The sequence below is a fragment of the Pseudopipra pipra genome, chromosome Z, assembly GCF_036250125.1.
Source record: "Pseudopipra pipra isolate bDixPip1 chromosome Z, bDixPip1.hap1, whole genome shotgun sequence".
Taxonomy (NCBI): domain Eukaryota; kingdom Metazoa; phylum Chordata; class Aves; order Passeriformes; family Pipridae; genus Pseudopipra; species Pseudopipra pipra.
The window spans coordinates 70,270,867-70,284,722 of record NC_087581.1 but is presented as its reverse complement, the minus strand read 5'-3'; the positions used below and the strand labels follow the sequence as shown (position 1 = coordinate 70,284,722).

Sequence of the window (13,856 nt, the reverse complement as noted above, 5' to 3'; positions counted from 1 at the left end):
CCTCCCAAACGCTGATTAACGTGGCCCTTTTGCTTCTCAAAAGCAGCTGCTGGCAGCAAGCACAGCTCTTGTCCTGCACTGGCTTGCCCTGCCTGTTCACTGCTCCAAGGAGAGGCACCTGGCAGCACAGGCGGCAGCAAGGAGACGACTTGGGCAGAAGGTGACAACTCCTGTGGCTGAGCTGCACATCTCCCCCTGGCCCTTCTGCTTTTCTTCAGCTTGAGAACCAGTACTTTGATGCAGAGTACATTCAGCAAGTCTTAAAAAGCCCAACCTGCTGTTTCCCCTTCACCCAGGAGATGCAAATGCTCTGCTAAATTAATGGATGGGAAAACATATCACGATGCGGTGGTACAGGGATTTCTAAAGTTTATGGGTGCTGAATGCTGAGATACTTATTTTTTTCATCCAAATGGTAAGCAGTCCGCAACCCACTTCCCAGCAATGAAACCAGGAAATCTATTCCCAGGGTAAGGAGGTTTGGGGAAAAATTGGTCTTTTAAGTTCTATTGTGAATTCACTAGTCACACATTTACAAATGGACATCATACACACAGAAATTTCACTTTACAATCAAGATCATGATTTGGACTAGACAAAAGCAAACAGTTGATTAGCACAGACATTCCCATCCTAATCTATACACATGTAACATTACACTAACACTTTTGTGCTTTTTTTTTTTTAAATTTTAATATGATCTTCTTAGAAGGCATATTATTCCTTAGACAAACTAACACAAGTTCTCAAGTTATCTCAGGATAGTTATTTCAAAAGACAATGCAATATTTCATAATAAACATTTATAATCAGGTTTTTAACAAAGTAATTCATCATATAAACAAATGAATCAGTCAGACACTAAATAAATATTTTTACTGGTAAATACTAGCATTTTGCTTATATCATGTAGGACCTGATCCTGCAAGCCCTCTGTATTCATCTTTATCCCCACTGAATGATTGGTTTCATTGCTTGTTCTAATCTACTGTTTTACTTTGAGCTAAGCAAACGCTTTCTGGCCACTAAATTAAGTAACTGAAATAAGCACTGGAATACATCCCCAGTAGACAATGATTTCCTTAGATATCTTTGTGAATAATTAGTTTTTTTCTTGTTCATGAAATCATCACAAACATTTATCAACAGGCAGTTTTTGGTATTTACAATGTGAGTTGCATTGGTTAGTTGAGATCGACCAAATAAATGACATGTTCCTTGTTCTTGGCTTTCTTATTGAAAAAGCATGACCTTTGCACTCAATTTAAAGAGCAGTTTCCATGAATTATTTCATAAGATACTGAATTTCACTTTTGACAAACGTTTGAGCTAACAATACTGGGCAAGGAAGGCAAGAGCTCCAGGAGAACAACAAGCCAGGAACTCTCCTTGAGCAGGGCAGACAAGCATGAATTACCCTCTATCTGTTCCCTTCTGTCACAATTACCACCCTCTCCAATGCAAGGGAATGGCCATATTTTTAGGCATACAACAAGTTACAGCCAGCCCTTTAATTCTGAGTTTACCCAACTCTCTTCAGGGTTGCCTTTTTTCCTTGCACGATGAATCCAGAACAGAGAACCACAGATAAAAGACCTAAACACCCTCCTCATGCCTTGGGAAATTTATCAAGATATCCTATATAAACAGATATGTCAGTGAATTCCAATCTCTTAGTTGTTTTTTTTTCTGAAAGGAAATGCAGAAGTTGTTGGCTACAGCTGAAACTGTTACAGTTACAACTTTTTCTTGCCCAGATCCATTTGAAATATAGGTTAAAATCAAGGGTACTGAAGCTGTTGGATGTACCCACTGCACTATTTTAAGTTTAGCTGAACTGTGACGGTTTCCTGGACGTCTCCTCAGTTCTTACCACAGTATAACATGAAATGTTCCAAGTATGTGGCAAAAATAACAACGGTTGTAACAAATCACTGCCTGAACTGAAAAAAGGAACCTACTTTGAAATTAGTGTCTCTATATATCTATATGTATATAGGGATATACACACACGCACACAAACACATGCACACATATATATCCCTATATAAACATTTCCCTAAAATTGGAAATTTATTTTATTATTTCTTCTGTTGGTATCCCTTTAAATACTTCATGAATCCACCATATGACAACTTCAGGCTGTCCGGAGAGCTATATCTGAACACAGTCTTACAATCTCCACTAATATAAATATATCGGCAAGGACCTTTGACCAGCAATAGTGAATTTTGAAACTTAAATAATTATTCTACAACTATTTTAACAACAAGTTGCTGCTGAGTACCAATACTCATGGAAAATATAAAAAAAAAAAATAGAGCTTTAACTTCTAACACTCTGTATCAAGTGCAGCTTTATGAAAGGAATGTAAAAGAAAATTATGTACTAGAGACTCATTCTAAAAAGAGAAAGAGCAACTTATACTGTTTCAAAATAAGAATACTGTATGCCTGCACTTAATCATACATGACCATGTTAAGTCATAGTTACTTCTTGCCTGCAAATGAAGGATGTTGGCTCACAAATCTTCTAAAGTGTATATGAATATTTGATTAAATCCTGTTTGTTGTGAAAGCAAAGTTCATTTACACTTTGATTGAACAACGATGAGGAGTTTGTTTTAATAATAAGACTTTTAAGGACCTTGGTAGCCAGTACCAGTTGTATTTGCAAGTAGCTCCTCGGCTTTACTCTCTTTTTAAAAAATAAAGGTACAATTATAGTTATTCATTTACTTTAAAAATTCTAAAGATGAAGAAAAGTAGCATTTATACATATAAGTCCTCATATAAATTATAAAACTCAAGTTTATCTTATAAAGTTCCATCCCCAGAAGAAGCATAAAGCACTTTTGTGGTACCTTCACCGGTAAATATTTGTATCACATCAAATCTGAGAAACGCAACAAGGATGATACTGCATCTGAAAGCTAAAGGAGAACATTCTTCTGATACAGTCTCTTGTGATGGATATGCTCCATGGGCTTATATGATTTCCATGACTTGACTGAATTTTAAATAAAGGAAACATGAAGGAATTCACCTCACCAGTTCAGTAAGTATAAGGAACACCAGCGAGCAGCAGAGTCATCCCGTTTGAGGTCAACAGTCTTTGGAAGACAATGAGGAGGGAGTTTAAAACTACAACAGCAAAATCAAATAAGACAATAATGAGGTAAACTCCCCCAAAAAGGCCAAATAGGCTGAGATGTCAGGACAGAGTCCAGTTGTACCTGACACCCAAATGTTTCTGTAGCCAGAGTCCAGCGAGCTGCATGGTAGAGGCAAATGTACTTGCTTTGGACCCCAAGCACATTTTATATTGTTTCGGATCTAAATTGGGGTCACAATGAACGGGATGAAAAATATGGACAACTCCTACTTCCTGACTTCTGAAAGCTTTCAAGCCAGACGTTATCACTTTAGTAAAGAGGTCTACATCCTCAAGTCCCCAGCCTTGAATAGAGGTATCAAATCCACCAGCAGTAAGCAGATCACTTTTGTAAATACAGGTAATTCCAAATCCATACTCCCTCCAAAATCCAGTTCTTTTTGTGAAAACAAAACTACTGTCAGCTGGAGGGTTGTCTCCATATATTACTTTTGGATCATATTGGCTGAAGATGATAGGATAGTAAACCTGTTCTCCCTGAATAGTGTTATCTCTGCATCGCTGGAGGAAGTCTGGTGTGAATACCAGATCAACATCACAAAATAGCAGCAAAGTGCCATTGTCAAACTGAGATGAGGCCATCTCAAGACCTAAACCTCTAGAAAACTTGCCTGCCATTGGAATCAGGGTCATATCTGCCTTAGGATATTTAATGCTGTATTCTTTCATTAGTTCTACGTGTTTGCTGGAGTCTTGGCCTGGCTCGGAACTGAAGAGAATTATTGCCAACTTTACATTCTGCCTGGGAATCAGACAAGTCTTCTCAAAGTTATCCATAAATCTTGAGAAAATATCAAATCTTCCCGTGATAGGGACGAGGATATGTATTTTCTTGTCACTGTGTCCCCCAATGTCTTTGGTGCCTTGGAACGATGAGGAAAAAATCTTTAAAGAATTTGAAAGGAAAGAGAAAGACTGAGTGTCAGTGTTGGTATCCTCCAGCAAGCTTCTTACATCCAGCTCTTCTGCTTCTTTGAAGAAAGGTTTGCTAAACAATTGCTGAAGGTAAGCGTGGCGTCTCACTGGAACTGTAACTTTCCTTCCTTTGTGCCTTTTGTACAAAAGCAGCAAATCCAGAATGTACTCTACTCCATGCAGAGGGTCCACCCTGCGGTAGCCATACTGTATTTCCTTGAAATCAATGAGCCTTCCTCTGGATCTAGAGTTCTCGTTTATCATTTCCATGACTTGCATCACAGTGTCATCCAGTGCAGCCCGCACCACGCTGCTCAGGCTCTGCCGGGGTGGCTGGTTCTCCACCATGGAATACAGAAATTTTCCGGTCAGGAACTCCCACTCGATGACTTCACCCCTTTCACGTGGCTGGAAATGATTGAAAGATGGCATCCCTCCCAGCTGCTGATCTTCCTTATTTACTTCAGTGTTACTGAGCTTGCTCATCAGGGCACTTTCCCGATGGAGCTGGATGGTCCGATAGCGCAGGTCGGAAATCTTGCGACTCAGTATGTAATTGTGTAGCCTGTATTGGTAGGCTGGTCTTTTGTTTGGATGAAGTGTTATGGCTGCGTGAATCTTGCTGTTGTGGAGATCTTGAATGTAACCCTTGCGGTTGTGTTCGTAGTTTTCGTGGAACAACTGCTGCATCTAGAAAGAGAGAGAGAGGGGTGTAGGGGGAAAAGAGACAGTAAGTGGAAGTGCTTTTACTCACAAAAGGACTCACATTGGCATCATGCTGAGCATTACCAATTCTTATATAGATTATGGTGATTTTAAGGCACAGAACTTTGAAACATTCAGTAGGAAATATTTACACTGTTTTGGTGTCTGTTCCAGTAGTGCCCACGGCAAGGAAATACTGTCCTCTGCTTAAGTGAAAGGACAGGTATCTTGGGTTTAATCTGTACTTCCTCTAACTGCAGAGCTAAAATAACACCTACTAACTCCAGAGAAATAGAATTATTTCCTATGAGTAGCAGATAAAGGAAAAAAGGCTGTTTTTTTTAATCTGCAAACAGACTGGTCTGTAATTAATACATAAGGAATATGTGCTAATTAGATTGAAAATGTTATTCAATGAGATGTTCTAAGCTTGAGCTACAATCAGATTTTGAGATGGGTATTGAAGTTTGTCTTTCATACACTGAAGAAATCAAGAGACGTAAGTTCTGATTGCATAACGTCTCACACTCAAAACATTCATCTTGTTCTACTTCAATTCTGCCAAGAACAGAAGTTTTGCTACTGGAAGTAATACTAAGCATAGGGCAATAAACGTAAAAGAACTCCTAACAAAGCTAAGAACCATGAAAGTTATTGAAAACCATTGGCGTGTATGAGAAATAAACATTGTCACACTTCAAAACCAGAACTAAAGAACGCCCCTCACATCCCATTCAGACCTCAAATGGCTCTGCTTGAGCAAACGTGGTTGCTATTAGTCAGATTAAAATTTTTCAGGCTACAGTCATAGAACATGTAGAAAAGCAACAGTCTAACTCTGAGAAATACCTTAAGCTATCTTAAATTTGCCTCTAAAAAACCAGATATCTCTGTTATATTAAAGCAAGAATAAACAAGAAAAAACATACAAAGTTACAACATGACTCAAGTACTCTTTATTCACAAAAGTCCTGACTAAAGCTATCAGAGAACATTTGCTCTGTGTTGGAAGGTGAGTATTTTCCTTGTTACATTAGATGAGATGAGATGGACCAGAGACAGTAGAGTTTGGGCAATTTCCTTGCTGTCACAGAGAATAGGAACCAACACCATCAGTCCTGTTAGTGTTTAAACCAGCACTGCAGGAGAAATTGAAATATGGCATCCCTGAAGACAAGAGATGGACACTGGCAGGACAGGCAGATTAGAGACTGAGTTGGAAAAGAATGTCTAGGAAAGGGCTTGGTGATGATATTTGCTCTTAGAAAAAAACAATTTTCTCTTCTCCCTCTATAATTTACATTTTGAATTATGATAAAAGAATTTGATAAAGGAACAGCTGATCTGGTTAGATTTCAACCTCTCCAGTTATAAGGCACACTTCCTTCCTGGCCTGTTACACTTTAAAGCTGTCTCCTGTGACCTCTGCAAGGTGATTATGCTTTTGCATTCTCCATTTTTTTCTGGAAAAAGTTGAAACCATGGCTTTCATATCTAGGATTTTATAGTAAAGTCCCCTTATAGGAAAAGAAGGAAAATGTGCAATGTTGAAAATAAAAGAAAGAAGGGGAGGTTGTTTTGTTGCTAAATGGCATAAGCATCCTTTCTCACAAAGCCTGACACTCCACTCTTCCTAAATCCTCTAATGAAGAATTGTATCTGAGCATAAATAAAACAACCATTAACTACCTTCACACATTTATCTTATGGGACATGATATTTCACAGTAAGTTTTATAGAAAGTAGTATACTGTATTTTATCCAAAAGATTTGTAACAGACAACAAGCTACTGCTGCAAAGCTAAATGCTGTCCTCCAATTGTGCAAATTCTTCTGCAACCCTCAACTTACTACAAAACCAGCTTCACAGCAGAGTTATTACCAGCACCCATTTAACAGAAATATTCTATTAACATAATACTGCATTTTTCATACATTCCAATTTCAGATGCTTTGTTTTATTTGATGTGCTCCACTGAAACCACACAGAGAGGATGTACTACATTATACTAATGATTTTGCATTTGATAATCAACAACAGATTAACAGCAGCAATGAAAAAAAATTGAATCAACTCGGCACTGTAGTATTTTCACACATACAAAAACCTGTACTAATCCATTTTCAATTATGTTACCGAAACCTTTTAATAGATCTCAATTTGGAGAAAGCAGTTCAGAACAAATACGACACCGAAATCATGAGCTCTTCCTGAAGAGAGCATGTTTTAATCTTGGTGCAATGCAGAAATTTGTTTTCAATACTGCAGTATGACAATGTCTTTTTACAACTCAAATTATTAACATCCAGTTGAAAGCAATTCAATTTGATCCTAATTTTGCTTTGAAATTTCTAAGCGAAGTGGTCAAGCCCAGGAGGCAAAGGGAAGTATGATTAAATTTCCTGGAAAATGGATCTGTGTGAGAGTCTGAATTGGTAAAATGCAGTCCAAAGCGATCTGAAAAAGGAGGTGGTTTGGGAAGTGGCAAGATTTACTGAGTATAAATTAGAATTACTTAGTATGCTAAAAGTAAACCTTCCAGTAAAAGCTTTCATGATTTTAAATGGCAAGGTAATAAATTCTGTGTAGATAAATGCAAAGTGTATGTGAAGAACACAGTCCTAACTATACCTGAATTATGTCAGACTGAGTGCAAGCTGTTAGGACTCTGGAAAGAGAACCTGGTTACACAGTATGCAATTTGGTGCAGATGTCACACTGAGGTTCAGTAGGGATTAAAGGAAAAGCAAGTAGCTTGAGGACAAGTTTAGAGTGAATCAGAAATATCATTACATGTTGTGGCCATAGTGCACCTGAATCTTGAAGGCTGTGGGCAGGTATCCTGTCAATATTGTGATGTCCCATCTGAAATCAATCACAGAATCGCAGAATGTTAAAGGTTGGAAGGTCCCTTAAAGAACATCTAGTGCCAACCCCCACTGCCATGGGCAGGGACACCTCCCACTAAACCAGGTTGCTCAAGGCATTATCCAACCTGGCCTTGAACACTGACAGGATTGGGGCATTCACAATCTCCCTGGGCAGCCTTGTTCTTCTGTTTCTCCACTTTCAGTAAATAATTTCTTCCTAATATCTATCCCAAATTCCCCCTCTTTTGCTTTGCACCCATTACTCCTTATCCTATCACTACAGTTCCTGATGCAGAGTCTCTATCTGGCTTCCCTGAACGCCCCCTTCACACACTGGAACGTTGTCAGGAGGTGTCTACACAACCCTCTCTTCTCCAGGCTGAACAGCCCCAACTTTTTCAGCCTCTCTTTGTACCTCTTACCAACTTTGTGGCCCTCCTCTGGACTTGCTCCAACAGTTTCATGTCCTTCTTATGCTGGGGACAGCAGAACTGTATGCAGCCCAGGTGGATCTCACAAGAGCAGAGTGGAGGGGGGGAATTGCCCCTCTCGACCTGCTGGCCATGCTCCTTTTTGGTGCAGCCCAGGATTCCATTGGCTTTCTGGGCTGTGAGTGCACATTGCCAGCTCATGTCGAGTTTTTCTTTAATGTGAGTACAAAGGTACCAACAAGGCCACCACATGATCACACGTATGGATCATTAAATGAATACATGACTCGGGCAATAGGGAGTAATCCAAAGACAGCCAACCCCGGGATCAATAAAGTCAGCGCAAGTGAGCACCATAAGGAAAAAGGATAAGAATGGTCACCATCTATTCTCACATACAGAACCATGACACCTACAAGAAAGCACTCAAGACTCAAAAACAGAAAAAGAAATACATAGCTCGAGCACAGATCTTACTGGCATAGCAAGCTGCTGATGGTAAAATTTTGGATGTCTTTAAAGAGCAAGCCAACAGCTTAGTGGGAGACTTAAACCATTGCTATGAACTCCTGGAGCTCCAGCTGAGGATGTATCACAACATCTTATTGCCCTACACCCCTGTCTCAGCTACTGGTTACTGCAGAGAGAGACTATTTTGCCAAATGAACATTTAGTTTGGCATGATACTTCACGTTCACCGAAAGCAGGGAATGGGAGAAGCTGTCTTAAATCCAATATAATACATGGAGGCACAACATTTTTTTTCATATTGCGTGACTTTGTGACTTCCCTGAATAGTTTGCTGTCTTCTGAATGATTCTTATGCCACAACTAATGCAGGAGTTGGCAAGGACTTCCGCTTGCCTCTTTTCATCCCAGCTAAAACTGCAAGCTGGCAAGAAATGCTAATAATCTAATCACACTCTGAGGAACTCTGAACTGCAAGCAGGAATGAAAAAAAAAATATGAGAAAGAAATAAGAATAAAGGCAATGCTTTATTTTCATGGCAGAGAAATACAACAGCTAATACGTAAGCACAATATAATTTGCATTGCAAGCTCTGAAATCATTGTAATCGCTGTGATTTACTGATGTAATAAAAAAGGAAAGTTCTTATTACATATACACAAAAGCCAAAACCAACCTACTTTATTATTGCAAGACTATCACATATTGAAAGAATGAACACAAATGGTGCTTTTTTAATTAACACGATTTTTCTTTGAGCATTAAGAACCGTTCCTACCATTTAACAGAGAAGACATAAAAACTTAATCCTCCATCCACTCCAGCTCTTCTTAAATCCATGGTAGTACTAAACTGTTGACCACTTTATCTAAACTGGACTTCTAAAAGATGCAGAAATAAGACGGACAAGAACCATTCCTGGTCTTTCTTTCCCCTGCTGTTTAGACTTTAGCTCCACTAAAGATGAAGATTTATTCACTATTTCCAGTGAGTTTGAGGGACATTTCATCCATATGAGGTACACATGTAAATCTACTGTGTTTCAGATGATATTGTTTCCCCAAACAGCAGCAAGATGTGTGCTTTAAGAAACCCCTGAAATTCAGATGACTGCAGGCACATTAGGATATTCTCCATAACATGCACTGAAATTAAGTGCAACACTAAGCTACGTGTGATCATAAGTTTCTGGGTAAGAAAACAGATTTGAGCAAGCTATTTTTGGTCCTATGAGAAATACCGTGTGCCTGGAGGAGATAAGGATTAAGATTGGAATTATGAAATCCGTATGAACTAAGTAACATGGAAGCAATAACAAGCTATGTTTAAATGGGGAATTGTCAGTTTGGAGGGGAGTTATTTTGGAGGGAAGCTTCTGAGGAACATTATCATACCTAAAGACACTGGCACAAAGTCTTGGACACTGCTCACGACACAAAGTTGAGACCATCAGGAATAGCTGAGAGAAGACATCCCACAAGAAGAGCCAGAGAACTTGGGAGATGAAACACTGCAGAGATTAAGTCATTATAATAATACAACACATACAATCCTACACTCGTGGTTGTAAGAGGTAGGTGACTAAGTATCTTCAGAAAGTTGACTTTTTAAACCAGAAATAACTGACATGTAAGGAGAACATAAGAATATCAGCAGGCAGTAAGGTGACATGCAGAGATCATGAAACTTGAGTGCGAATCTTCTATAGAAAAGGGAAACAAAATTTTGTGTTGTATCAGTCAAAATACTTCTGAAAGACACAGCACACAATTTCACACAATTCTGGACCTGCATCTTTATCAAATGTATGAGTCCACATCAATGCAAAAGAAACTTGTCAGGACCTGAAACTATCCCATGGGAAGGGTTTAATGTTATTTGGCCTGTTTAACCTTGCAAAATGAAGGACAAGAATCATATTGTCTCTAAACACATGAAGTAAATAAGAAAAGGAGGATGAAAGCAAAACAGCCTTAGGTTTACCTGAGTAGGAAATTAAAGGAAAATTTCTAGCTGTCAGAAGAAGAGTTTGGATCAGATTTTCAGTGTAAGTAGTACATACAATTTAATCAGGTCATAAGCCACTAGACTGCTTGTGAGAATCAATGACTTGAGATATCCATTAATTTTTTCCTAATAATACAGTGCTTGATTTTAAGTAAGAATTAATTACATATTATTAATTCCTACAAAAAAATATTACACTGTAAATACCTAACATTCTCTTTCTATTCACAGTCCTCAGCCATAGCGTTTCCTTATGTTTCCACTCAGTGTAATGCCTAAAAAAACTAGCTTTATATCTGTAAACAATGAATGGTAATGTAATAACACAACCATTTGGTTTTAGTTTATAATGCATCTGAGTAGTAATGCTGTGAAGCATTGTGGCACAAAAACAGAACAAGGATTCGGGTTTCACTGTTCAAATTATTGTAAGGGATTAAAACCTACTGCTGCCTTTAGCATCACTTTGGCACGCAGAAACAACAGGGAAAACTGGAGTGTAATTATAATCTGTGAATGACAGAAAAATGCCATGTGTATAGGAGTTACATCTTGCTGAGTACTGAAAGGTGTATCTGCTAGTTTTTCCTGGAGAAGGAAGTTTGAGCCAACACAGCCACAGAAGAAAGTGATGAATGCTATTCTGTTTCACACACACGATTAACAGACACATTAAACAACCTAAGCACCGGAATCAAGTCTTGTTGCTGACAATGTCTCCAGGATGAACAAAGCTTGATGTATTGATTCCAGCTCTGATACGTAGGGGTTAGTAATGGGAAGAGTTACAAGTGCATACCACAAATTCAATTAATACTTACTTCAGCATTAAGACTGTTCTCTCAACAGAAAGGGATCTAACTTCTTTTTCACAGATTAGCTAGGTATGATACGTAGCGATCAAAATAAAAACTAAAAAAAAAGGATTAATTTTTTAGACTATTTAAAAGTAGAACAGCACTTATTTATAACTCTTCTGCTGCTTCTCACCTTAATAAATAAAGGCTAATAACAAATCCTTTTGGATAATTTCCCCCACACCTCCTTTCTCACATCAGTCAACTCACTGGACTGAAATAAGCTCAACACACTCTAAGCCAAGTGATATCAAGAAAAGCTAAAATAATGTGCTGATGAAACAGTGCTGCTCTGCTAATATTAGTAGGCTTTGCTGACGTCTCATAACTGCAAAGCAAAAAACCCTGCTCCAAATCCCAAAGTTTTCCTGAAATGTAATATGGGTAATATAGGAAGGCTGTGTAAAGTCATGCTATTTTGTGTGTGATTCCAGCTACCTGCCTGCTATGGAGATATTTAACCAAGCACACAGGGTAATAAAATCTAACGAATCAGTATAGGCAAAAGAAGCATATGTTAAAAAAAGAATGGTAAATACTTTAACTTTTCTAATCTAGCTTGTAAATAGACAAATTAAAAACAGCGCTGGTATGCAAGGGCAGCAGCACACACTGCAAGTACAGCAAAACGTTTTAAATTACCCTCTGCATTATCTAAGTGGAACAATTGTGCAAAAGGCAGCATTTCAGTAGTCAACAGGTTTAAGGAAGCTAGATTGTCAGCATTTCAGGTTCCTCAGGTTTGGACTGCCTGGGGTCACTAACCTCCTTCTTTGGCGCTAACCTGCCTTCAGAGTAGGAGCATCAGGTGTAACGGGGAAGGGATGGTGTTCATATAAACTGGTCACAGTCGAACGGTTACAATGAACTACAACCCTCCCCTCACCACCAAACTCTCCACTGGCATGTGAAAGGGAGACAGCTGACTCAGCAGTTTTCACTATTCCAAACCTGACTCATTTTCTGTTCTGGAAGATAAAGGTGTGATCACAGAGAAGATATAACTAATTTTCCCATCGTAGCTTAAGCTTTGTGTAATTCCATGATCTTCAGACTTGTGGCTGCTCCTACATACTCAGCCACTGGGAAAGCCCAGGAGAGAAAAGCAGGTCCACACTGCCAGGGAGTTACACAGTGAGACACCAGCAAGTGCACTGGGACCAGCCACATGTTTACAACACGAGCCTTGAGAGCTGAACATGCCCTCCTTGGGATTAAATGAATATACTTGCAGTCCAGCAGGTAGGGGCCATCTGCAGCTTTGCCACTCATTTGCCTTCATTACAGAAGGCGAATTAATCACACAACCATTGCCTACTATGGCACCCAGGCCACAACCCCCAGCATGCATAAACTTTGCATCCTTTTGAAGATCTTGGTGGGACATGTGCACTGCCTTAGGCAACAGGTCTATGTTTAAACCTTTTCCAAATGTAAAATTGTTATCGGGCTCTTTCCTGTCTGACTATTTCTACAGATATTTTCTCCTCAGTTCAGGCACATCTGCAAGGAAGTCTTTTCATGTCTGAAATATCTGTAACTCGTAACAGTAAATCAGATTACTAATCAAAAGATACCTCGAGCACTGAAACGAGAAAAACTTTAAAAACTTTAAAATGTTTAAAAAGTCATTGAGTCAAGAAGTCAAAAAAAAAAAGAAACTGGCTGGGAAAAAAATCCCCAAACTCTACATATTTCAACACAATCCATAATTATGCATCTAAAATTTTATTTCTCTCAAGGCACAGGCATGCAGTTTGTTTTCTTCTCTGCTGTTCACCAACTACAATTGTCTTTTTTCTTTTAATCTCAAGAAGCTATCATTCCACAGCAAATACACTTCAGAAAACTGCTGGTTTTACCCTTTAAAGAAGCCTTTGAATTCTTTAATTATTAAAAGAAAATTCAATAAATGCTTGCATAGCCAATTAAGTACAGATTTATATTCTGGCACTATCAGATAATGTTGAAATGATGTATGAAGAACAGCATCCATAACCTCCATTAAGTAACGCCATGAATTCTGTGTTTAAATACTTTGTCAATCAAATAAATTAACTATCTGAATTTATTACACCTTTGTTTACATTAAGGAAGTTGTAAGTTTAGGAAAACACCTGGCCTTGAATGTCTTTGTTGTTTCATAATTAGCAGTATTTCACTATTAGTTCAAGTATTTTAATTCCCCAGGCCATTGGCCTTACTTGGATAGACTTTTCCACACCAAATAAAGAAAGGACAAGCATTATAAAGAGACATATATAACTACAAAACATAGAAGGTTAGCACAGGAGTGATACTTTGTTGTATCTTTGAAGATGGAGAATGGGAATTCAATCTGCAGGATCCATTTTAAATTATGCTCATCCAGGCAATATCAGATAAAAACTCATTGCAACCTTTTAGCAGTGCTTGTGTAAGGACAGA

At 38.5% G+C, this 13,856-nt stretch overlaps 1 protein-coding gene across 1 annotated transcript in view; it reads right to left on the bottom strand.

Moving 5' to 3' along the window:
• Positions 1-491: 491 nt before the first annotated feature.
• CHSY3 (chondroitin sulfate synthase 3) overlaps positions 492-13,856 on the bottom strand; it is a 142,524-nt gene continuing 129,159 nt past the window's right edge. Inside the window, exon 3 of the mRNA XM_064641535.1 lies at positions 492-4,779. Within this exon, the coding sequence (XP_064497605.1) occupies positions 3,214-4,779 (1,566 nt within the window). The 3' untranslated portion in view covers positions 492-3,213. The remainder of the gene's footprint in view (positions 4,780-13,856) is intronic.